The 26,183-nt window shown below is 36.0% G+C and overlaps 1 protein-coding gene across 5 annotated transcripts in view; it reads right to left on the bottom strand.

Annotated features, from left to right (window-relative positions):
* DOCK4 (dedicator of cytokinesis 4) overlaps positions 1-26,183 on the bottom strand; it is a 232,411-nt gene that overhangs the window by 129,605 nt on the left and 76,623 nt on the right. For 4 of the 5 annotated variants that reach the window (XM_032107391.1, XM_032107389.1, XM_032107392.1 and 1 more), the window contains exons 2-8: positions 20,340-20,423; positions 19,280-19,320; positions 16,898-16,953; positions 15,135-15,231; positions 13,325-13,473; positions 11,885-11,969; positions 10,096-10,247 (exon numbers count right to left, since the gene is read on the bottom strand). In XM_032107391.1, coding sequence (XP_031963282.1) covers positions 10,096-10,247; positions 11,885-11,969; positions 13,325-13,473; positions 15,135-15,231; positions 16,898-16,953; positions 19,280-19,320; positions 20,340-20,423 — 664 coding nt within the window. Of the gene's footprint in view, positions 1-10,095; positions 10,248-11,884; positions 11,970-13,324; positions 13,474-15,134; positions 15,232-16,897; positions 16,954-19,279; positions 19,321-20,339; positions 20,424-26,183 lie in introns of those variants that run through there. The other variant, XM_032107393.1, reaches the window with a different exon arrangement.

Below are 26,183 nucleotides of genomic sequence, written 5' to 3' on the forward strand. Positions count from 1 at the left end.
CTTATACTATTGCTGTTGATGAGTATGTAAAACTGAGCTATGAGTAGAATTACTTAATTGTGAGAGAGAAATGAAATATATATTTGCTACTGATATTGGTATCCCTGCCCATGGCAGAGAGGGTGGAACTAGATTATCTTTTTGGTACCCTTCTAACCAAATCCATTCCATGACTGTCTGGTATCTGAAATCTAAAAAAATTTAAAATATTAATAGGCAAAAAGGAGAAAAAGGATAGATCTGCAGAAATATCTCTAAGATACCGACCCACTGCTTTTGAAATTTCTTATTGGTCCTGGCATGTTCCTGTGAAGAGTTTCTAAATCCAAAACAGATTTCAGGTCAAAATGTGAAATCAGACTTAGGGAAAGAATAAAAAGACAAAAGTAAGCTTGAATACCCATGGAATACCTAAGAGGCTCAAGTTCCTGTGTTTGCTTATGGAATGTTGATTATTTTATGGGTCAGTAAAATAGCTATAGTGAGCAACTGTTTTGCTATGTAAAACAACAAATGACAATGTACTAAACAGGGCACACTGACTGACTGGGCCAGTGCTCCAGTGTTCTCGCCTCTGGAGGAACTCCACAGCAGCCAGTTCAAGACAGTAGTCTCAAGCAAAACAGCAGAATTCAATTGAGGCACATCACTTTTCCAGTCTGACTGGAACAAAGAAACGATCTTTTTGTTAAACTCCACTGACAATTCCTACTCCAAAACATCTCCACATCTAAGATCCAAGCAGAAAGACTTTAATGACTATGCTACTCCTGCCAAGGCTAACTGCCTATATATGCCCTGACTATATTCCTGCACATAGGAATTTTTCTGCTCACAATGAGTAACTGGAAAAAATGATGCACTTTTTCTGAAGGGAAACTTTTGAACAAGTTTCTGGAGCTTCAGGCTTCTCTTTTAAGCTGCTTTTTGTAAGCCCAATTACAGTCACACTAATACATTCTTATCCACAAGAATGGGCAAATTACCATATTCTAGAGCCAGTAAGGAAATAATTAAGCCTGATTATATATTGTGTATATGTATACATATATCAATATATAGGATGATATAATTTTAAAAAAATAGCAATCATATTCAGAAATGTACATACCAAGTTAGCCATCTAAAGACGTATTTTTATTGCAAATGCATAGAAGATTGGTACAAGAGTAGTGGCTGCTCTCTTGTCAAAGTGACCTTTATGTTTTCTTTGAGGTGTTTCAACCTTCCTGCTAAAATTAGGACTAACTCTTGAATAAGCAGAAGTAAATAAAACTAGGCTGGTTTTGTTTTATTTTGCTTCTAAGGAGTGACAAACCAGAGCAGTAAGTGACTAAAGTAGAATGGAGGACTCCTTTAAGAGTCTGCTAGGCAGAAGAACCAAGATGTTTTATCTCTGCTGCATCTATGAGGCACACATATATATATATATATATTTTTATATATATACACGCACACAAATATACGTATATGCACTGATTCTGTGTAATTCGCTTTAGCACGGTTTTAATACTGTGAAAGATAAGATATTTTTGTGAACAAGGCACAAGAAATTGAAAACAACACTGAACTACCCTATGCTGTGATCCACTAAAAGTGCAATTATGCTTTTGTGGAAATACTGTAACAGAAAAGTAGCCCTAAGCTAATTCATTGCTTCTGGGTCCCATGGGGTGTTCCCTTTACCAGTAATGCTGCTAGTTCCTCTAGCTTAAATCCCCACCCTGCTTATCAGGCACATTTGCATGCAGAAAGTCAAGATCCAAGAGTACTTCAAGACAAAAAGCATCCATGGATAATGCAGAGGTATCTGAGCAATGATTTCCAAGGAACAGTGTTAACAAAGTGAAGGTTAAACACACTAAAAACAGTATTTTAAGGGGAAAAGGTAGAGTAGTCTATCACCTAATGATAGATTAAAAATTTTAAGGAGCACCTGGATTGTGCTCCTTATATAAATAATTCACGTTGCTGAAAAAGTACACCAAAGTCCAGTCCGAACTCTGCCTCTAGTCACTGCTCACTCCTCCCAGAAATTCTGTGCTATTGGTACCAGGTAATTACGCCTGAGGCACAGTTAAAACACATTCCTCAATAACTCAAAAATACAACATCCACTTTTTTTCCCCCCAGAATCATACTAATTCTCATAGATAATGTTAGAAACAAACCTCTGTCTTTATGCAGGGTTATTTATTAATAGAGCCTCTGAATTTCCATGACATTCAAACACAAAACTTAAATATCAAACAATCAGATATAGAAAAAGAAACCATATGCAGAAGCAGAAAATCTTAATATCAACTAATGTGCATGCGAGTATGCTCATATATAAAAATTATTTTTCCCTCTCTCTCCAGCTTCTGTATTTGAGATACATTGCACCATCTAAAGTTATTTCCAAATCTGGGTTTAAAGTGTCCTCACAGTCATTTTCCAAACCTAATTTTTTCTCATCTCTGATGCTATAATAAAATAAAGAAGCAAGAGTCTGAAAAGAAGATGGAAAGTAATAATAGACTCACACATTTCAGACCTGGGAGTCCTGGTGGACACCAAGTCAAACATGAACCAGAAATGTGCCCTTGCAGTACAGGAGGCCAATGATATCCTGGAGTGCATTAAATAAAGTACTACGAGCAGGATGAGGGAAGTGAGCCTTTTGCTCTCTACTCAGCACTGGTTATACCACAACTGGACACAATTAAGGGACTGGATAGAATGCTGTGACAGCTGGGACTGTTTAGCTTGAGAAGAGAAAGCTCAGAGGGGATCTTATTAATAAATTGAAATATATCTGAGGGGAGGGTGCAAAGAGGACAGTCAAGCGATTTTCAGTTGTTCCCAGTGAGACAATGGACATAAACTGAAGCATGGGAGGTTCCCACTAAGCATCAGGGAACAAATTCTTTTCTAACGGATGGTATCTGAGCACTGGCACAGGTTGCCCAGGGAGGTTGTGAAATCTCAGTCCTTGGAGATACTTAAGAGCCATCTGGACATGATTCTGGGAAACAAGCTCTAGAGTGGTTAGACCAGATGACTTCTGGACTTTCCTTTCGGCCTCAACCATTCCATGATTTTCTGATTATGTGTAAGTACCACATGCAGGTAGCCCAGATAGACAGCCAGGTCATTTGGGTCTCTATGGAAATACGGTTCTTTACACAGTCTTTTCCACCTTCCACCTCTGAAAGTTAGTAACTGCCATGATGCAACATCCTGTCACTTCTCTACTTGCCCAGAAGTTCCAAAGGACTATAATTAATGAACTATCCCTCACAACAGCATGTGACATATTTTTCTTGAGCCAGTGTCAAGGTTCTTCAACTGTACCTTTTTATCAACTTCTGTAGCCTTGCACTGAGTACACACCCTACAGCTTCACAAATATAATCTCCATCTCCCTTGTGGTCTAGTGTTCAACATGACTTAGAAGCAACAAGGAATTTATTTGAGTCTCCTGCATTTAAAGTGCTGATGTCTGGAGTACTGATTCTAAGTAAACTAGATACTGAAAGTCAAGTGTAACCCACTGCTGAGCTTAAAATAATATTGAATATTTGAGCTCCTGCTCAAGATAGACCATAGCGATATCTTTGAAGAAAGACATCTTGGGTTGTCAGTAGTGAGCCTTCAGGGTAGAGAAAATGTATTATTAGCTTGATTCAAGAGGTATCCAAGCCCTTCTTTGCTGTTCTTACAGTAATAGTTGCACAAACTTTAGTTAGTGATGACTAAAAGTCATGTTCTTTGAGATGAGCAGTTCTCAGGTTTGAAGATGCTGATGGAGGTTGCAAAATATGTCTTTAAACATTCTCTTCTATAACAAAATCCTTTTAAGATTATTGTAGAATAGAGGGGGAAGGGAGTATTTGTTCCTTAAAGAGAGAATGAAAATAGGTTTTTCCAAAAATTTAAAAATTAGAACATCGAGTAGTGAGTATTTTGACTAATTAAATGTGGATTTTAGTTTTTGGTGAGTGATTTCACTGAATTACACGAATAACAAAACTGAAATAAGAAAGGGATAAAAAGATTGATGATGTGGATGTCACTAAAAGGTGATGTTGAAAGTACAACAAAGGAAGGGTAATCTTATTCTTTGGTATGGTCTGGAGTTTACACAATCATTAAGGATATAATCAAAAGCTCACAAAAAAAAAAGCAGTTTGCTTTCACTGGCCTTGGATAAACAGCCTATTCCTCTTTGTGCTGTTTAAGAATCTCTTCTCATTTGAGGGCAATATGATAGTTACAAACAAGGTTGTTCAAGGTGATAGAAAAAGGAGGATTAGCATGCCAACTTATCTCCGCTCCTCACATGGATGGGGCCAGAGGCATCAATCATTTCTGATAAGACGTTCATATCACATTGACACAGGCACAAAGTGTATATCAATGAAAGAAAGTCTTAACATGTTCCATATTACTGAAGTGCTGCCTTTAAATTTTCCCATTAACAGTACTGCTATTGGAAAAAAAGAAAATGGTTTAGAAAAGACAATGCTACAAGAACTATGGGTCATATTACAGATTTAAGAATTTCTACAGCAGTATGTTGGCATAAGACAGAGGCACAAACTCTACATAAATGTAAAGGTCAGCAAAGCGAATGGGACTCTGAGCAGGAGATGATGCAGCATTCTTATGCGTAATCATCAATGCCAGCAACAGGGGTCACAGTCTGAACAAAACAAATGTAGGCAGCAGCCTTAATACCTTCCATTCCCTTTTTCATAATACACTACCCAGTGTTGCTGGTGTTTTCAGAATTCTCTTAAAAAAACCCACACAGTATCTCTAGATGGTAATGTGCTACATATATTAATACAGTTTTATGGGATCTACAGTGGAAAGGTAGGAATTGCAGAGGACATGGGGATAACTTGATGTTTTGAACACAAACATCTGGTAAATATTTCTTTGGGTTTTTTGACTGCTTTTTTTTTTTTTTAATAGCAGCAGAATATTCTTATAGCAAGAAATAAAATTAACACAGCCTCAGTGAATAATGCACGTTGTCCAGAAAACAGCTAAGCTGTTACTTTGTCCCTTGCCACTTGTTAAACTGATTCTATTAAAAGCTAATAAGTGAGATCTTTCCAGGATCTGATAAAAAAAAATCAATATCTTTTTGATTAAATGATTGGTGTTCTTCGAGCTCCAGTGTAAATGGGCCCTCTGGCTATACTAAGGTCATCACTGCTGCAAAAAACTGCTGTATTGGGTAACTGATACTAGTACATGTGAATGGAAAGCACAGACTCTCATCAGACGTCCTTTATTTGTCTGAAAATCTGGCACTACAAAACTTTTAACTGTGTAACCCCTTCAAGTACATATTATTGGCTTTTTAAGTGTGATCCAACTGCTGAAAGAAAAGTTGGTTTCATTAACTTCTATTCGGGTAAGAGAAAAATAAATCCCCAAAGCCAACAATCATCACCACACTCAAACTCTTCAGTACTCTAAATTCTGGGATTCTATATATTCACTTTCATATTCCAAGGAATAGAAAAACTTTTAAAACTTCACAAATCTCACAAATGACCACACGCTACAACTGGTTTATAAACCAACTAATAAAGAACATCAGAACACAGGATTGTTGCATTGTGCTGAAATGTTGCAAACACATTTTCAGTTTTCCTTTGGAGCTGTAACAATGGTCTATCTCTTACCTAAAGTTAGTAAGTGTTTCTCACATTAAATCAATTGCACTGAGGTGCCAATAATCCCTTTGAACTCTGAAATTGCTTTCACAGCGTGATTGTAGTAGCAACAGTTAACTCTCAAAGTACAGCTGGGTTACTCTGTTTTACAGAACTTTCCCCCATTCAAACTATGATCCTGTAATATCCATCTTACGTACACTATTTTACGATCTCCATGATCAAGCTAAATAGAATTAGGTGCTTTTGAAGACAATCTTCTGATCATCTCCACATTTTGATTCACAAGCCAGGGCAGTCTAGCTAGTGAACTGGCTTTCTTCCGCATGAATCCAAACTAGAACATATGCTGCTGCCACTCAGTCCACGCAACCACAGATTTAGTCCATGGTAAAATCCTTAAAACATTTGCAGACGTTAACATTGGGTCTAGCATGAACTGCTGGTCTACAGATCCACTCCTACTGGCTGGCACTACTTGCATAAGTAGACAGCAGTCTTAGACTTTCAAACTGTTGATTTGCTTACAACAAAATTAGATGATACAAAAACAGATCTTCAAGGCTCTGTACTAAATTGGTAAGTCCTTCGATTTTGCTTTTCTCAAACATTTTTGCAGCATGCCAGATTCCAGAACAGATTTTATAAAAGCATTTCTTCAACAACATGAAGTACCGTCTGGACTCTTAACAGATCCAGACAGAGTATGTTTGAGCTCATATACTTTAGGAACAACTCTAAGTAGCCGTAAAAGTTCAGCAGTAGCCAGAAAAATAGAACTGAACTAAAAGACAAACAAATCTCAAGAGATGTGACCGTGGACCTCCTTCATTTTCCAACTTCAGTAACAGTACCTCTCTACAACTGCTAAAATGCTTCCTTTAGGATTCTATGCTAGTGAAATTAGTCTTAAAATTTAGGTGTCATCATGATAGCTTTTTACTTTCTTAAAAAACCAAAAATACCCAAGGAATACACAAACTGGGCTTGTGACCTTAACAGAAATAAAAGAGGAAGAGTAATAGAAGGTTAGAAGATGTAACAGTGCATAAACCAAAGAATTTTACTGGGGCAAGCCATATGGCTGTACAGTGTTAAAGCAGTGCCATTCACAACTTGCTCTACCCCCACTAGGGGCTATTACTGTTCCAGGAAAGGAAACTGCAAAGCAGAAGGAAGGGGAGACAAATGGAAGATGATACAAAAACACACCAGGGAAAACTCTAGGAATCATCAGGGGCTGAATTCGGCTGTTTATTGTTAATTTAAGCGATAGCAAAAATGATTCCTAGCAGCTAGTTTAGCCAGAAAATATGGCTATATACATATGCATATATATCAAGTGAAATTAGCATGCACCATTTAAGTAGAAAAGGAATTACTTGCAACCATAGTCTTATTAAGCAGAAGCATGTCTTCACTCAGATTTAACTACTTGACTTAAATACTGAGTTTTCTTGCTTCCATACAAATAGAATATTCATGATCAATAAAAGCCTTTTAGAGTGTGAAGACACATTAGATAATTATTTCAATACAGAAAACAGTCTGCAAAATAATATTTATTATTATTGTTTATTAACAGCAATAATAAAGTCATAGATAAACCTGTATTTTATTATTACCCCTAACTTAGTACAACAGAACTGCCATTATTGTGGATACCAACACATTTAGAAACAGTTATTTTTAATAGCAATTTCCAGCAACAAAAAAAAAAAAGTCTGGAGCAAAATACAATCCCATACTGTCAGAAACAAATGGAAAGTGATCCCAAAAGAGTATTTACCTCTAGCTTAGCGAAGTTGATAGAAAATCATTCCTATTGCCCAAAGTGGGTGCTAATCTCACTAAGTTAGGTGTAAGCAAGGCATAACAACCCCTACCAATCCAGAGAAATCTTTAGCTGGAAAATATGAAAATAAAAAACTCGAAGCATCACTGATTTTTTCTGTCATTATCTGATACCAGATTTCTGCTGTGGGAAAGTCACTAATGCATTTCAAAATCAGTTTTTCACATCTCACAAAAAACCTACTCTCTAACTCTTAGTACATGTTGGAAAAATTATGAGCATTTATACATGCTGCCAGGATGACAAATCACTTAATTGAGAATAGTCTAGCTAGAAATATACATAATTTTTCTTTTATTCATAGAATCATAGAATGGTTTGGGTGGCAACACACCTTAAAGATCATCTAATGATGATCTAGTCAAAACTTAGTGTTCAAAAGGAATACTAAGACACATTATCAAAACCATAATAACTGTTAAAAGATTTTATGGCTTTAATTTCAATCTCTTTATTTATTTTCAAAGGTGCTAACCTAAAAATGTCCCACAATGAGAGCACCAATGTATATGTTAAACTGGGAGAATATTCCTTAAACATATATATTGCCTACCACAACATATCTGTTCTATTTAAACTAAAAAAAGTCAACACATAGTGAAAAACAGTAAATCTGTACATATATATTTATCACTTATTTTTGATCCAACTACCCTAAATCCTTTGCAAATATTTAAGAGCAAACTCAGAATGCTTTTCCCTATAGATTCCACTCCTAAGGGCTTATCCTGTCATTCCCCCTGTGCCCTAGAAGGCAGTTTGGATTTGTAACAACACATTTCTTCAAGGTTTGTCAGTAATGGGATGAGGAAGTTCACAGCAGCTGAAAACAGACACTGGAGTCAGGAATCAATAACTAAAGGTCACATCACAGCAAGCACGTGAGAAACAGCTCTAGAATTTGTGCTTTCATGTAACATGAAAACAAATCCATTTGCTTTCACACCACCACCACTGCCTTAACCTTGTTTTCAGCAATCCATATCACCCCAAATTGTTTTCTGTCAAAGTCTGCAGCTCTCTCCTAAATCTATCACCCGCTGTGGCATTCATTGGAGTGAACACAAACAACGTGTCCTGATGCACATTTAATTCTCAGAAATGACAGGAACTGTATTTAGGTGACTACTGTCTGAAGTGCAGGCCAGAATGAAATGTCAGTAGTTAACAGCTAAAACTGTAACACTGTGTATAGATGATTGCACTAACAGTAAAAATTAATGTACTGAGTATACCCCTGCCTTCAAAGTACTAGTTAGTTACTTTGCCTGCACTGCAAAGCACAGACATAATTTTATCAAATTCAGCCCAACTTCCACAGAGTTCCCCAAATTCCTATTGCCATATTTAAGATAACAGCTGTGGAAAGGAGTCAAGCCAGAGAAGTTCATGGAAAACTGTCTCCAGTGGGAGGGACCCCAGGCTGGAGCAGAGGGAGAGTGTGAGGAGTCCTCCCTGGGAGGAGGAGGAGGGAGTGGCAGAGAAAATGTGACATCAAGTGACCACAGCCCCCATTTCCAGTCCCCTGTACTGCCAGGGTGAATGAAGGAGAGAAAATCAGAAATGAAGTTGAACACAGCAAGAAGGGAGAAGTGGGGAGGAGGATGTTTTAAGTTTGGGGTTTATTTCTCATCATCCTACTATGATATGATTGGCAAGAAATTAATTTTCCCCATGTCAAGTCTGTTTTATCTGTGACAGTAATTGGTGAGTGATCTCTCCCTGTCCTTATCTTGACCCATGAGCCTTTTGTTCTATCTTCTGTCCCCTGCCCAGCTGAGGAGGGGAGTGACAGGGTGGTTGTGGCTGGCTGGAGGCCAGGATCAACCCACCACACCCATCACCACTGCACAGCCATTTAATGGTTCAGATTTCCTGGCATATTCCTCAAACGGAACTTACTGGGCTCTTGCACTAACTTTACTCGCCTTCTGTGCTCATATTTATTAAGTGCACAGTGTTTCTCTACCAATCACTCCCATATTTTCTCTCTCAGCCAGGATTCTGAAAATAGAAATAACTACTGAATATTTTAAAAATCAAAGGTTATCAGGTCTCTCATAGAATTTAAACTCTAGGACAGATTGATTTTAACTGAAGAACAACCACCTTCTCATAGAACTAAAGGCTCCTTTTATAAAAAATATGCTTAATTCACTAACTAAGGGCAGTCCTCCAGCCTCATGTACCGAGGAGAATTCATCTTATAAATATTACGGAAAAAGCAAAAGTTCAAAGTTTTGAATGTGCACTGATTAGGAGAGATGAAACTAGAGATACTGAAAAATGACCATTCTGTACATGTATATATGTTTCTATACAAAAAACAACTGGAAGGTGAAATAAGTAAACAAGACAGAGATTATACATTTTTTTTAAAACTTAAATGACACTACAAACCATTAGACATAACAACTGAATTTCAGAAGGAAGCAAAAGATTCTTGTGAAACAAAAATATCTTCCCCTTGTTTCTAAATGTGGAATTTGTTACCTGGATCAAAAGATACAGTATTTATTGTTAAATTTATGCAAAATCAGTATTTAAATAGAAATCACATGGTACCTGATGGGTCGATTTTCTTTACTATCAAAGAGTGAAAAGATTACTTCCAGTTCCTCTCCCAGATTGGAGCACATTAAACTCTTCATCTGAACAAAAAGATGGTGGCTGCTGGCTGGTACTGGTGTGTCTTTTTTTCGATGGCGATGTTCCATCTAAAAATGCCACAAAAACAGTGACCAATTTGAGTCAATTATAAAATTCTCAAAACAAAAAGAGGTAAAATATGTAATGTAGAACTACTTTCTTAATCCAAATTATTATCTTTTTAAATTCAATATTAACTTTTTTTTCTTTTGCATCTGAGAAGGAAAACACAGAGAATTTATTTTCCCAGTGTTACACTGCATCACTGTTATTTCTAGGAGAAAAACAGTAATCTCTAAAAGTCGTTCTTTTCTACTCTGAAAATGTGAAGCCATTTTAAGCTTTGTGCTGTAACAACATAGTATTTCTTAGCTGGTTTAAACAGTTAATGATCTAGATATTCCAGCATTCAAACACATAAAAAAATGCTTTTGCAGAAGACTAAATACCAGTATTTTAAAAATGGGAAAAAGCAATCATACCCACATTTTATGATCTCCAGCAAACTGCTTTATAAAAGCTAATAAATTGTCTTGATTTGACTTCACAGTTTATACCTTCTGCATTTTAGTCACCCATTACAAGAAGGACAATATTAAGTTGTACTATCCCTCTCTTACGTTTTAACAAAAATAATTTTAGACAGCAATTTTTCTAAGCTACATAGCCCTCACACTGAGGTTATGTTTTTTCCCCTTTTTTATTTTTCAAAGTATACTCCATGAGTTCCATTACTCTGTATGTTTCCTTTGTATTTTTCCTCTGTACGTTTCCTCTTAGGATTAATGGTTCCTCAGTGTATTTCATCTAGTGCTTCAACAGGATTCCATAATATTACATATGACTTTGAAATTACTCAAAGGAGCATGAAGAATTTACTATTAGGCTTGACATTACAAGTTATCAGTACAAGTAGTTAAAAATTATAAAACAAATATATAATTATTTCAGATCCACAAATAATTGTAGCGATGATGGTTTTGGGGAGGTTATATTTAAATACGAAAGTTATCATAAATAAAATTCAGTTTAAATACAAGCTTAGTCTTAAGCACATAAGGCTCAGAACTGTGTATCTGTAACAGCTGCAGTGCTTAAATATGAGCCAAAGCCCACATAAATGAATTGGCAAGATTTCTTAGACCTCGCTGGAGATTTAATCAGAATAAGAAATATCAGTGCTGGTTTTAGTAAATCAAGATGGGCTTTTATACCCAAAGGGAAGCTTTCTTATGCAATTTAACTACTATTTACATTAATATATTAGAAAGGGCCAAGAGCGCAGTATGATTAATTGTGACAATATTATACCATGAAAATATTATTATATTTCCACAAAGCTTATCTAGACAGGCTCTTGGGCCAGGTAAAGCTCTAATGATATAGAATCTCATAAGCTTTTATGGATAATTAAATTCACAGTAACAGTCACAATCTTAAATGGTACATCAGAAAACAAAACTTAGAAAACAAAACTTTTACCAAATAACATTTAAGCTAAGTATGTGTGCACACACAAATTTGATATCAAATCCAAGCATCTCATACAGATGTGGAGATGTCACAGCTGTTCAAAAAAATTTCTTTCCTTATACTAAAATTTATTACATTATGAAATGCCAATTTGGTTAAATAGAAAAGAGCTGCCATCAAACTATCAGTATGTAATTTGATAGCAAAAGTACCAAATATTACATTCACATACCAGCCTGTAGAGCTCTGTAATGCTGATATCTTCAGGATCCACCATAGCGTATTCTTTTCTTGGAACTAAGTCAAGTCCCAGTTGTCTGTATGAGAAATGGAATAACAATAAGTAGTTTCCACTTTCAAAAGAAACAAATTAGCTCTGCATGTGTTTGCTGTTTATTCCAATAAACAATGCACACATTAATTGGTACTCTACAATTAGTTGACTTTGGTTTTGTTTTAATGTATTTTGGCTGTATTCACCATTCACATATGACTCATCCCCTTCCTCCACTTTGCAACATTAATAGAATGTTTTTCCACAATTTTTAAATCTGTTTCACATTGTGGACAATGTGCAATGGACATTGTCCTTCGTACTATTGTGAACACTTCAGCGTGAATGCACTAGTACTGTCAATTTGAATAACAAACATGGAAAGGAAAGTAAAAAGAAAATCCATCAAATGCCAAAACATCAGCTTATTTTCAGTTTGGACTGGATGGTATCAAAAATGCTTGCCTGAACAAAATAAGGAAATGAGCTTGAATCAACAGGAATACAATTTATTTCCAGCACAGCAGCAAGCAGTAATGTTTAAGAACACATATGGGGCAGTCATGCTGAATTTACAAAAATTTGAAAGATTAGAAAGTTTTTCGAAAACATGTTTTAAAGAGCAGGAACTGACCATGTCAAAAACCTTCACAATTAATTCCTGTCAGTTACCACAAAGTTCTAAGCAGACAGGTAATCATACACATTTAGTCACAATCCTTTCACTGTATTAGGTACTTAAGCTTTCAGATAGCTGTAGAAACCCCGGAAATTCAGTTAATTCTACTGTTGAATGTGGCTTCCTTTAGTTAGCATTTAGCTGTAAAAACATATGCTAAAGAAGAGACTTTGGAAACAGCACCTAAATGCCAGAGGGTGTTTTAACCATTTTCATACTTAAAAAAAAGAGTAAGATAATACAATTAGTGTTAGCTCATTTCAGTTATTCAGATAAAAGAAAGATGCAGAGCACAGTAGCTGGATGTATGTTAGAAATGCCCAGGTAGGAACTAAATTGTGTGACCATGTTAAAAAAGAAGCAATGTCAATCAACATAGTTTCAGTTAGAACACAAAGCTATGCTAAATGCATCATCCAGGCATCTAGCCAAGTGCATATTAAAAAGACGTAAAATGCTGCTTCAGATATTCCAATGCAATTCTCTCACAGACAGTACTACTTCTATGTTAATTACACTGAAATAAAAGAGCAGAATAAAACAATAAGTCACTTTTCACTATTAAAACATAGTGGACATAAAAACAATGAAGGAGAAAGTCCATTTTAAAAAAATGGCAACACTTGTTAGAAATTTGTTCTTCATTTCAGCATTCTACAATCAACCTAAAGCACTGACTTTACAATTTTATTACATTTCATTTATTTCTATTCACTCACTCGTTGCCCCAGTCCAGACGAGCAGTGATGTGTCGCTTGACATCCTTCATTCGATCATGGGTGAGATGGCCAACAAGGACTTGCCTTCGCAGGTCTAGGATTTCATTCATTATGTGCCACAGCCGGTGAAAAAGATCCCCCTCATTCCTCTGCGAGATAAAAATATAACTGTCTCTACATCACCTGTATAATCTGATAATCCTAATAAATACATGCATGATGAGGAAATTAAGAAAACCCCTTTTCCCCCCTACTTAGTCTTTTTTCCCCCAATTGCACTGTGACCATTTTACCTGCACTTGAGTGTGCACACAAAATAATTTCAGACCTTGCCACAGACCCTGTCTCTGCACCACATCCATTCCAATATTCCAGTCCAACTCCTTGTGTCTCACATTTACCTAGTCTAATGTACATGACAGCTATGACAAAAATTCTACAAACAATTTGCATGTGTTTCACGACACAGCATTGTTGTATTCCAAGACCATGTTCATTCTGTGCTGCTGTCTCATCCAAACTGAATATATGATCCGTATTTCAAGACTATCTTGAACACACACACATAAGGGGTAAAAAAAGCAATAGCTCTGAGCATTGAAACTCTGAACTACAGGGTTAATTTATTTTATCTTTCTCTTGCATTGATATAACTACTCACTACTACCTAATCATAAATAAATACCATCACGTAGACAGATTCTTGTCCAAACAGTTGTTCCTTATCTAACTGTGAAGTAGGAGAAATTATGTGAATATGATTGCTTTAAAACCACATTCTCCTACTCTAATTATATACCAGCTAAGGGCATAACAATTTCCCATAAAAGAACCTCTATTTTGGAAGAATCTATTAACTCTTCCTTCACTAATTCAAAGTAGTTTTACATAGGTTTTTTGAGAATCTTTAGCTTAAGAAAATTACTGCAACCTTAATTTAAGTGATTCATTACACAAAGTTGAAAAAATACTCCTATTCAGATTTTTTCTGTTAATTCTTGCCAAAACCCCTAAGCCCATTTCTCTTTTCCTTCTTCCTATGAATAAAAGGCATAAAAATAAAGTTCAGCTACTTAAGTTAACTGCTATAGAAGTTAAACCTAAAATTCATTTAGAAGTACCATTACTCTCCATCAACAACTTTTATATTCCAAGCACTCTGACAAATTGCTATTTGATAAATCTGCTCTTTTTATTTCACATTCATTCACTTCATAAGCTCAGTAAAATGGGCATTAATTTATTGTTTGTCTTGGCTTTCTGTCTGGAAAGGAAGAAAACCAGGGTAATTTTGAACATGCAATAACAACAGCAGTGAAGAAAAATGTTGCTAAAAAGAGAAATAACTGCTCTAAGAACAAGAGGGAAATATGAACATTATAAGTAAAAGAAAACCAAGGAAAAAAAGGTCATTGAATGAGCCCTTGAATTAGAAACAAGAGCTAAAAAGGACTTTGTAGGAACATTATAGAGAACTATACTGATGGTATGTTTTCCATCAGACACTAGTATATAGACCTTTCATTTCTGCAGTCAGAAAATCAAATTTAATAATTCAGGTGCATCTTTGGTCCCGGTATCGGATAAGTTCTACTGAAGTAAATTATTCATGCAAATACAAGAGACATGCTAATGTTTAGTAACACCATGAAGCTCAAAATAAAATTTCAAGGTATTAGTAAAATCATTAAAAATCAAACTGAATGTTTTGGTTTTCTTTCTGAAATATGTGCTTAAACCAGAGCATCTAAACAACAGTGCACCTTTTGAGATGACATGAAATCAAAGCAATATTATTCAGGGTACTTGCCACATAGAGTTGTTTCCACATTGTTCCCCAGTCTCTTAGAGTTGATGTCATTTCTGTAATAACAGAATCTTCTGTTGGAATAACCATTTCAAATTGTCTGTAACATGCAGAAGAACACGTGATATTGCACAAGCATTACTAATCCCATTGCAGTTACTAATATGTAGACTTCTTACTGCCAACAGTAATGAATGTCTATCAATCTACATAAGTGCTCCTTCAGACCATGACATTTTTTATTTGTATATTTATTTAATCCCCATGGAAAAACTTTGAGTGAAAATAGTTTAATCCCCATGCAAAGTCTTGGTCCTAGAGAAGTCAAGGTGAGTTTTTTTACTATGAGATAAGCATATCAAAAACTTTCACAGCAGAATAAATCCCACAGTTTCCAAAGGGATCTTGACATGTCAGCTTTTTATGCCTGGATTACTTTTTTCATATCTTGTCTCTTACTAAACTGACATAACAATGTGACAGCTCTTGGCCATGGTGTGCAGCAGGGCACATGGCCTGAATGGGAAACACAAACTAACAAAGGAAATTTGTTTAGCAACAAAGATTGAACTCCATGCAAGTACTGTCATGGTGTCCACTAACAAAAATTATTCTGCCTTTAAACTTTATTTTATTGTGATGGTTTACAATTCTGTTTCACCGAACCTTCAGTTTTAGCTACAACTTTAAAAGGAGAAAGGATCCTAGGGCATGACAAACCACATGTGGCTATAACTTCCTAGCAAACAACAGTGAGTTTTACAGTAACGTGCTGACATTTTCACCTGTGGGAATGAAACTTGTTTTAATATCATTACAGACTCCATCATTATTTCTACCCATCATGGATAATGGACTTTCAAGGCACTCATTCATGCTCCCAAAACAAAGGTCACTTAATGTTCAGGCATCCATCTATTATGAGAAATGTCCTTACCTAAACAGGTTTCAAAATATTTTGTATCAGTTCTCTACCAATAAGTCCAAATAAAGGATACAATATGAACGATTAAAAATTAAGTAGAACTGTGAAAAAAACTGTTGAGCTAAGATCTCTGACAGTTTCTAAAAATTTTCAATTTTTAAAAGTGATACCATCGAGGTAAGTTTTAGACCAAAAAAAAAAAAAAAATTCAGGTTTTTTTTGGTCAGACATTTTGAATTTGAAAAACAAAATTTTAAAACAAGTTTTAACCAATTACTCCAGATTTTATCAATTCTTCTAAAAATGAAAAGCACAGCTGTTGTCAAAAATAAATATTGGCTCTCCATCACCTGAAGAAAAGAAGCAAAGCAAAAAGCTTCTCCGTTCTTTTACAGGTTTAGTAATATCTTTTGCCATTAAACTGATATATTATTTTACTCTTTTTTTGTAAAATGGCAACTGTCTACCATGGTAGAGCTGCTGCCCTCAAAGAAAATAGCTAATCTTAAACAGCAGGTTAAAAGACAGCTTACATACAGAATAATTTCCTCAAATTAAGGCAATGCCTTTTTCAAGCCAAACTTAATGTAATTGTTTTCTCTTTTCTCTAGACAATACAGAATGATATTCCCAATTGTGTTCAGTGTCTTTTTAGGATACAGCATTCCAATATTATGACCATGCAGGAGTATCAGGTTAGCTAAAGACAACTATTTCAAGTCCTCTGGCATTAAGCTGAAGATACCATACCATAACAAAATCATTTACTTTATAAGCCAAAGATCTTTGGTACAAGTAACTGACCATGTTTCAATATTTGAAATCAGAACATTTCCCATACCCTTTGTTCTTAACACACGCATTCTTCAAGTGAATGTAGTTAGATGGAAATATGCCCTGAAAAATAAAAAAGTTTAGGTAAAAAAAGTCCCCTTACATGAGTTCAGCATACCACTTAGTATCACTCAATATGCATAGGCATGCTGAATTCAAAGTCCTCCAAATAATTAACAAAAAAAACACACAAGGAAAGAATGCAACAAATACTCAGTATAGCTCTAACATAAACTAAAATGCCATATTCAGTAGAGTTTAAATCTTTAACACTTCAGAAAATTAGAAGACAAACACATGTAGAACATGCAGAAGATTGTTTGAGAGCTCCCTTATGGCAGATAGTTTTATTCATTGTTCCCACCTTGACAAGAAACAGACCAGCTGTGGGGGATACTGTCTTATCAACCACATATTAAAAATAAGGATTTTCAGAAGGGATTTTCAAAATAATACAAAAAGGATGAAGTTAACAATATTCAATAAAGATAAAGCTAAGTTAATAAAGAAAGTCAAAATAAGATTTAATTTCCTGGCTACTCTGGCTGCAGTGCACAGGAAAGTTGTGGTGGATGCCTATCAAAGAGCCTGTGTCTGCCAGGAGAGGTCCTTTTCTAGTCGTTTAAGGGCTCCCCACCATCCTTTTAGAAACACAGCATTGCTGCAACACACCTACCACTCTTAGAGCCCACTAACCTTCACAAATCAGAATAAGCAAAATGAAGCAAGTAAGCTCCAAGCCTCTGGCTGGGAAGATAATATACTACAGCTCATGCAGTGATAGAAAATACATATAAGGTCTCTTCATAATAAGCACAGCTGCATACAGCTTTCCTTTGTGATGATGGTGTCCCATTTTCTTTTAACACAGCCATTAGACCTTTGACAAAACCAAATCTACTATGTAGAGGCAACTGCCCTTTTAAATGCTCCTACTCCTCTGTAATGCAAAGTAGTTCAGGAGAGCATCTCCCAAGGACAGTAAGACACACAGCCTTGCAGGTGTAACAACATGTCAGGGAACAGGATGGCTGCATATGCACCCTTACTGCAGACCAGCTGCCACAGATAACTTCTTCGAGTATCAAAGCTGGCAGAATAACAAGGGAAGAATCTTGACAGAGCAATAGCAATAACAAGAGGAGCTACAAGGTGCTCTTATTATTTTACTTTTGGAGAGACTCCCTTCCAAAATCCAATTCAGAAAACTGTTTGCATTCACACTACAAAAACAGAGAATATGTATCATCTCTTCACACATCAAGTCATGTTTAGAAAACCTATTCATAACTTCCATCACACATTTGACAGACCACAAAGCAAGACTGACAGTAAGCATGTGGTGAGAATTCCAACAAAAGACACAGAAGATGCAATAACAAACCACAACTGCTCATGTCTTATAAATCAAACTGTAATAGATATCAATGAGTTCAAAGTAGTAAACATCAAATTAGACTCTGTGGCTAAATTTATTGTTCACATTGACCTTCCACATAAAGAAAGGAAATTTATGTGATTAGAGACCACAGGCCTTGGCACAAAAGACCAGTGACTTGATATGAGCCCCTAGAAACTTTTGAAATTAATGTGTATGTGCCTTATTTTGCAGCTGAAGAATCTTGGAAATGATGAGAGAAAAAGAAGAGGAAAGCTTACAACGCAGGTTAAAAGATCAATAGATAATTTAAGATCTTTCTTGCCCATGAAGAACAAAATCTGTACAATCCCAGAGGCAAGACAACAGCAGAGATTAAGAAAATAGACACATATAAGACAAGTAAAGCTCAAACATACAACACAAACAGACACTGAAACATAAATTTCTTAACTTTTCATGTCCGAATGCAGAAGAAATCAGTGAAGTCTGGTTTAGAATATTATGCTACTATGGAAATCAAAGACTACACATCAAAGAAAACCAAAATGAACCATATATTGTACATGGCACCACATATCTTTTATTCTGTTGATACTCTGCATGTGGCTCCTATAAACTAGCTGTCTCCTGGCTGCTCTAAATTAATTCACAGCATCAAGAAAAACAGGCACAGTTTAACCAACTTTTCCAGCCATGTTTACAATTTGTATTCGCAGTAGTGTTTTCCCTTTAACCTATCTTCCTCTGAGTGGAAAATCTAAAAATCAGAAATGAAAGAAAATTCACCACAGCCCTGGATTTTTCAAGTGTATTATCCTAATACATAGAAGCATTTCAGAAGGGTAATCCAGGTCCAAATCTAATTAAAGTAGTATCAATAATATACTTAACACTAAGCTCTAGTTTTCTTTTAAGAGTAAATATCACATACTTACAAGAAGACTAATAACTTTTAAAAAGTAAATATACATTTTTGCCAAAGAAAACAAAACTGCAATTGACCTTTACCTTAACACTGGGGTTTTTTAAGGCAAATCCTCTATACCATCCTGTGAAGAAAGCACATTTTGCTTTTTAAAGTATGCAAATCATTTACATATGTAAAACAGATTTCATCTTTCCCTTTTGCACAGATATTACAATTCCACAGTGCTGTCAGACGATACTCATTTAAAAGATTTTCCATACAGTGAAAGGTATTTCATTTAAACCAGCTCATATTCGAACTATTTCATTCACACAATTTCAGGAATTACTCTTTAACCCTGTATCCCTAAATGTTTCTAACAATGTAACCTAGGTAAATTTTGCATTGAACATCAGTCTAAATCGAAACAGTTCTGTATTAACTCTAAACATTTACAAATAATTTCTGGACTTCAGGTTCTGCATCTATCAACCACAATGCTATACAGAATTCATAATATACCTGATTCAAAAGAATAGATCCTATGCCTTCTAAAAGAACATTTCTTACAGGGTTAAACATGTATAATCCTGGTATGATAAAAAAAAGACCTATATAATCCCAAATGATAAAAAAAAGATCAAAAATTATTTTAAAAAACCAATGTGTTGATTTTTATGTGTTAAGGAGGCAGATTATAAAAAAAATGCAATTTTGTTTCTCTGACACTAGCAACAGACATTTGATAAAACTATATTTGCATTCTCTAAGGCAAAACAGAGGTAGAAGAGAATGCTTACAGTGCTTTAAGATTTAAAGTTGTGACTTTGAATTAATTTGAAGATGTCTTGATGGCAGCCAGGTTTCCCTCAGAAATACCAAGAAAGCAGAAGAATCATGAGAGACTTCCTTTCTGATACAACTCTTAGCCTCAGTAAATCTTTATTAAACAGTGAGATTAAATAAAAATTAATGTACTGCAAATTGATTATTATAGAGATCAGGGCTCACTTGAACTGTGGAAAAAAAATTAAGAGGGCAAAATGTGTTATATTATTGACCTCAAAAATGTGTTACTTTAAGAAAAGAAATGAATATTAATGGACTTCAAACGACCAATACACAAAACTTAATTATCACTGGAATCACCCATGAACTCACCATCACATTTCTCTAATATTTGAACGGTGTCTCCAATCTCCAGCGATAGGCCATGTGGGACTGTCCCTCGAAAACCAGCAATTACTGAAAAATATAATATGTTTCAATTATTCACAGCATTAAAATATAAATTATTATTCCTATTGTTAACAAAAATAGCACATTTCCAGGGGAAGTTACATGTTAGAACAGACAGGCTTACTCAAATTTAATAACCTGTGAAAAGAGTCAAGGAAAGAACCATTAAGCCACTTTTATGAGCATAAAATTTAAAACACAGGACTCAGAAAAAAACCTGTAAACACAGCCCTACTACACATGAATGGAAAGCTTGTACTGGAGAACACTATTAGCTAGCTCATATGAACCCTGAAGGACAGAAAGTGTTTTATTCCAAATGCTTACACTAACACGCATCAGACCTCACAATTTCGCAAGCTGAAAGTGCCAGTATGTGCCAATATTTTTGTTGCCATCTATACCACTCACACGCAGTGACAAGAAAACCTTATTTCACATTTGCTTAATGGATGCTATAGACCCAGCACCCCATATAACCCCAAATGTGAGGAAATGGTTAGGGGGTGGAGAACACTAAAGCATGTTGTCCACTCCAATACATTAAGTGCACACAGTTTCCCCTGCAGCTTCACCAAAGCCGTTGAAGGGAGGTCATGAGCTCAGGCTGGGACAAGAGCTTCAGAAATGGAGATGGAGATAAAACATGCTTCAGAAATAAAACAGACACCAGAGCAGTGATGTTCCCAAATACTTACAGTGGCCAGATATTAAGTCTTATATTGTTAGTTCTAAAACAATAGATAACTATTTTTTCATGCAGAATCAAAATAGATTACCAAAAAGCCACTCAAAGAGCTCACTCCTACAAATGCTAAAAATCCAACATGCTAGATAGCAATTCAGCTATTCAACCCTGTCAAAATATTGCTCAATTCAGATCATGAGACCAAGAAATAGTGCTTTTGATTCTCTGTATTGTAATCTTCTGTCAGAGCTTAATTTTGAAGTGGAAGAGGAAAACAGCCTATCCACCAGGGCACGATGCACAAAATGACTTTGCAGCTTAACCGCAGTCTTACTGCTGTCAAATACCCAACCATCTAGACAGGAAACCCCAAATCTCATAGGAAAGAAAAAAAAAAAAACACTAACTGAGAGGCATGATAAGAAAACTTCACACATAAATGCCAAAAAGATATGTATATATGCAAGGACATATATACTAGACTCTTGCCTGCTGTTGAAGGTCTAACCTGCCACAAGCAGACACTACAGTCAAACACAACATAACCTGTCATCCACCATCTGTGCTTGCCACATTGTTCATCAAAGGCAGCAGGAGAGATCAGCTGTCAGCAACCACAGAAACTGAAAAGTCACTTGTTCTTTGGAACAAAGTTCCAGATTCTAAGAGTAAACCAACAGGATATGGTTTATGCTATAGGATGGCATGTTCGAAAGTGTACAAAAAGTACATTTTTGCCAAATCCTTCTTCAGAATTTGAAGACTTCAAAATTCATTGTATTCAATCATCACTTCAATCATAAGAAAATCATCACTGTGTTTAACCCACAGTCTTTATCCCTTTGAAAAAATGTGAGATTGTATTCCTGGGCAGTCCCTAAGTGCTTGATACAACGTAAGACCAGTATTTACAGTATTGACCCTCCTCAAGTATGTGTATTGAATCCATCTCTATTCATCTTGTTGCTACTGCCACTCTTCAAGTTTTTTACTCCGAACTGAATACTGTGAGATATGCAGCATGAAATAAAAAGCTACTTTGGTTCCAACACCATGATCAAGTACACTATTTTTAAAGCAGCTTAGTAGTAAGACAGCATTTTTACAGTGAAAAAGTTTGCCTAAGAGTTGGAAAAAAATCAAGAAATTTTCAATTTATTCTTATACAAAGATGGGAAAATTAGATCGGTTTATTAACTATGAAGAAATGAAAATAAACAGAAAATTCCCTGAATTTCAATGCAATGTACATCTAAGTTCTGCTGTGGCACTGCAATGACAGGAGTCACTCTGGTCACCTTTCCAGTTTCAAAGAAGCAAAACTGAAATATGAAGCCTGCCAAAATAGCATGTACAGCAAATGAAATCAAGGAATTAACTAAAGAAGCATGCAAAATCAAACCAAACCCTTGTCTGTTATTACAGTTGTGAGATGTCTTATTTTTAAACTCCATGAAGTAAAAAAAAATTACAGTAATTTTCTCCTTCAGAGCCAATATATCCTGTCACATTGTTATGATTTGACTATGCTATGACATTCAGTTTTTATTACTTAGTTACTAGAGTTGTTAAAGATCTTTTTCTCTTCTTCTTTGTTGTTTTTTTGGGTTTTTTTTAAGAAGTTTAAGAAAACTTTTAGGACAAAAAGAGATTGAAATCTGACACAGTGCAGAAAATAGCTAGAAATCATTTTAGAGACGTACAAAAGAACAAAATTATACCTTGAAATATCTTCTAGAAGGATGGCCTGCAGAGTACCAAAAAAAGAAAGAAAGAAATGAGGGCATCATCTCTAAGCACATTCCCCTGATACACTTGAAAAACTCTGCCTGGATTCTTGTGAAGGCCTTCCCGTACTCTCGTGGAGTAAGGTCAGGCTTAAAACAGGTAGCCTGTGGTGTTTAGCAGTGTCAATCAAAGTAAAATAAAGAGCATTGCAGAGCAGCAGAGGATTTAATGAATAGCACAGGAACCCACAGATAAACTTATCTCCCAAATGTTTACTCAGCTAACTTTTAATAATCAAGTCATGCTACAGAACTGGCACCGAGACAGAAGGTGTCCATCATAACAACTGTTATAACAACTGGTGACAACAGATGAGGGCCGAAGTATTCAACAACCTTTTTTCCCCTCAGTCTTCAATGGCAACCTCTCTTCCCACACTTCTGGAGTGGATGAACAGCAGGATAGGGACTGGGGGAGCAAAGTCCTTCACTGTAAATATCAGGTTCATGACCACCTGAGAAACCTGAATGTACGTAAGTCCATGGGGACCTGATGAGATACATCCCAGAATCCTGAGGGAATTGGATGATGTTGTAATGGACTATTTATAAGAGCATGTAGTGATAGGACAAGGGGGAATGGCTTCAAACTGAAGGAGAGTAGGTTTAGTTTATACAGTAGAAAAAAAACATCATTTACTGTGAGGGTGGTGAGGCACTGGAACAGGTTGCCCAGCAAAGCTGTGGATGTGGATTCTTGTGAACACTTAAGGTTAGATGGAGTTCTGAGCAACTTGGTCTAGTGGAAAGTGTCCCTGCCCACAGCAGAGGGGTTGAAGCAAGATGATTTTAAGGTCCCTTCCAAACCTTCTATGGTTCTGTAGATTCTAGAGACCCCTATAGAATCTATAGGTTCATCTATTCCAGGATTCATGTCTTTTTAGTTTATCTGTGGTATATATACATAAGTAGACTACAGGGAGGATAAAAATTAAGGCTTGAAAGGAGGTTGCTGTTCCACCAGAGAAGATCCCAGGGTTTAGCAGTTCAGCTAGGATATGGGGTTCTTAAGCAAGCCATTATATAAATTTCATGTACTGAACATCTCACCCTTTTCTCCAATGACCACATTGTTCTGAAAAAGCAGATGCTCCTTAATTCTTTTTTCTAGTAGTAGCAAGTATATAATTAATCACTCTGCAGTGACCATGGCTTAAGGTGTTCTCAACCTACGAGCAGTACACATTTATCATACTCACAGAACTGGACTTTTTTATATACGGCATTCACTGACCCACATGCATCATATAATGCACCACTTTAATTCTAACAACAACAGCTGTTGTGACTATCACTTTCTCTCTTCCATTGCAACTGTATACCAGAGACCTTAGAAAAGGAGGATGGACAGAAGAGAAATCTACTCTGAATACAGATCATTTACCAATGCCTGCAGTCTTTGCAGATGGACTGTCACAGGCATGTCCCCAGGAAGCTATGTATCAAAACCACATCTAGATATAGTTTTTGTCATTGTAGTAGCTGAAGGTCATATAAATGTTCCTTTCAAGCACAGGAATAGTGATTGATGTCCTCTTTAATCATCTCACAGCCACAGGAGAAATATGGAACTCCACAATAAAAGTTTGTGGCAGGGTATGTCCTCAGAAATATTTTAGAAACTGAGTTCAAATACTGCAGCCCTCTTGCTTTATTAAATATTTTCTAGCTACCAAAGGGTGCTCAGAGAATAAGAAAGGAAGACAACAACACAGGATACAAAAACCTAATCTATACAGAAGGGGAAATCATATGGTGAGAACTACAGTGACATGCAATATTAAAGCAACTTCAGTTTTGGTTTGCTTTGCTTTGCTCCTAAGTTCAGCTTCTCAAAACAAAATTCATCTTTGTGCTTTCATTCCAATCTCTGGTTGGATGTGCTCACTGTTGGACAGTTTTACATATGAAAGTGCCTGGTGTGTAAAAAGATCCATCCAAGCCCAAGGTCTTAATTAAAGCCTAAACTAAGTGGGGGGTTTTGGTGCAGCTTCTGCTCATCTAGAGCGCAGACACCATTGCTGTTCTAAAAATTAAACAAGATATTTTTCTGCTTGCAACTAGTGCATACAAAGCCTTACATGTGAGTTAGCATTATAAAGAGGATTTGAGACACCCAGAGCAACCTGGTTTCATGGCTGGCTTGACTTCTTGTTTACAAGATGAAAATGTCTCCCCACAAAGGGTACAACACAACATGGTGCTCAAGATGCCCTTGTCACAATTTAGAAGTAAGGTCAACACCACAAAAGGACACACACATTACATTCAGTTCTGGGTTGTGTGGCAGGACATATACCCCCATACATAAAGGGAGGAAAAGAAGTCATATCTACAGCAACTACTCGATGCTCAAAAATGAGCATTTGTATTACAATAGCATACTTGGGTTTCACATAATAAAAAACTGTCCTTCAACTGAAGAGAGAAGAGTGGGGAAAAGATGTGAGGCAGAAGAACATAAATTACTTTAATAATTAATTATTGCTTGGCCATATTCTGCTTGCAAAATGCTTGAGTAAAAAATAGACTCTAGTTCAATGCCGTAAGTTATGATACCCCAATTAAGAGAGGTGGCATATAAAGCACACAGAAACATGGTAAGTACACATTAGATGATCAGATTTGAAGGGTGGGAACACTGTGTCAGAGGGACTGGCTTTGACAGGGAACAAGATGCTCTGATAGGAAAGGAATTGATTAGCTGGCAACAGGGGTGGTTGGCCCACTTCAAAGTTTGGCTTAGGGTTATATTCTTAAAATTTTTATGCCTGAAATAACTGGAGATCTGCATATAAGAACTAATGAAGCAGACATTGTTGTTCTTTTCCTCCTAACAGAAGGCCAGAAGCTATTATTGATTCCAGATATTATCTGCTGTAATTGAAATCAGCTCCTCTAGGTAGCAAAAGCAATTTTACAAGTTTTTGTTCTGGACTTAAAACTGCCATTCTTTCAAGAGATTGAGACTTTCAGGAACAACTATTTCAAGGGGTTTTGCTCTATTCAACAATTGAAAAAAATAATTTTAAAAAAACTAACAAATGAAATTGGGAATGAAGTTGTTATATTGGTTAAAACAGTAATGTTGTATTTTGACTTCATGATGGAAAACTGAACTTGCTTTTATGAAGTTTTTTAGTTGGTGAGTAATGACATGTATGTATTACCTTTGAGGAAGGCTCTGATTCATGGTCTTCTTGCAGAAATATAAAAACTATCCTTTGATATGGCCTTATGCATAGTAAATACAACAGACATCTGGCACTGTGAGCAGCGGCAGAAAGTGCA

Source organism: Corvus moneduloides, chromosome 4, assembly GCF_009650955.1.
Source record: "Corvus moneduloides isolate bCorMon1 chromosome 4, bCorMon1.pri, whole genome shotgun sequence".
In the NCBI taxonomy this organism is placed as follows: Eukaryota; Metazoa; Chordata; class Aves; order Passeriformes; family Corvidae; genus Corvus; species Corvus moneduloides.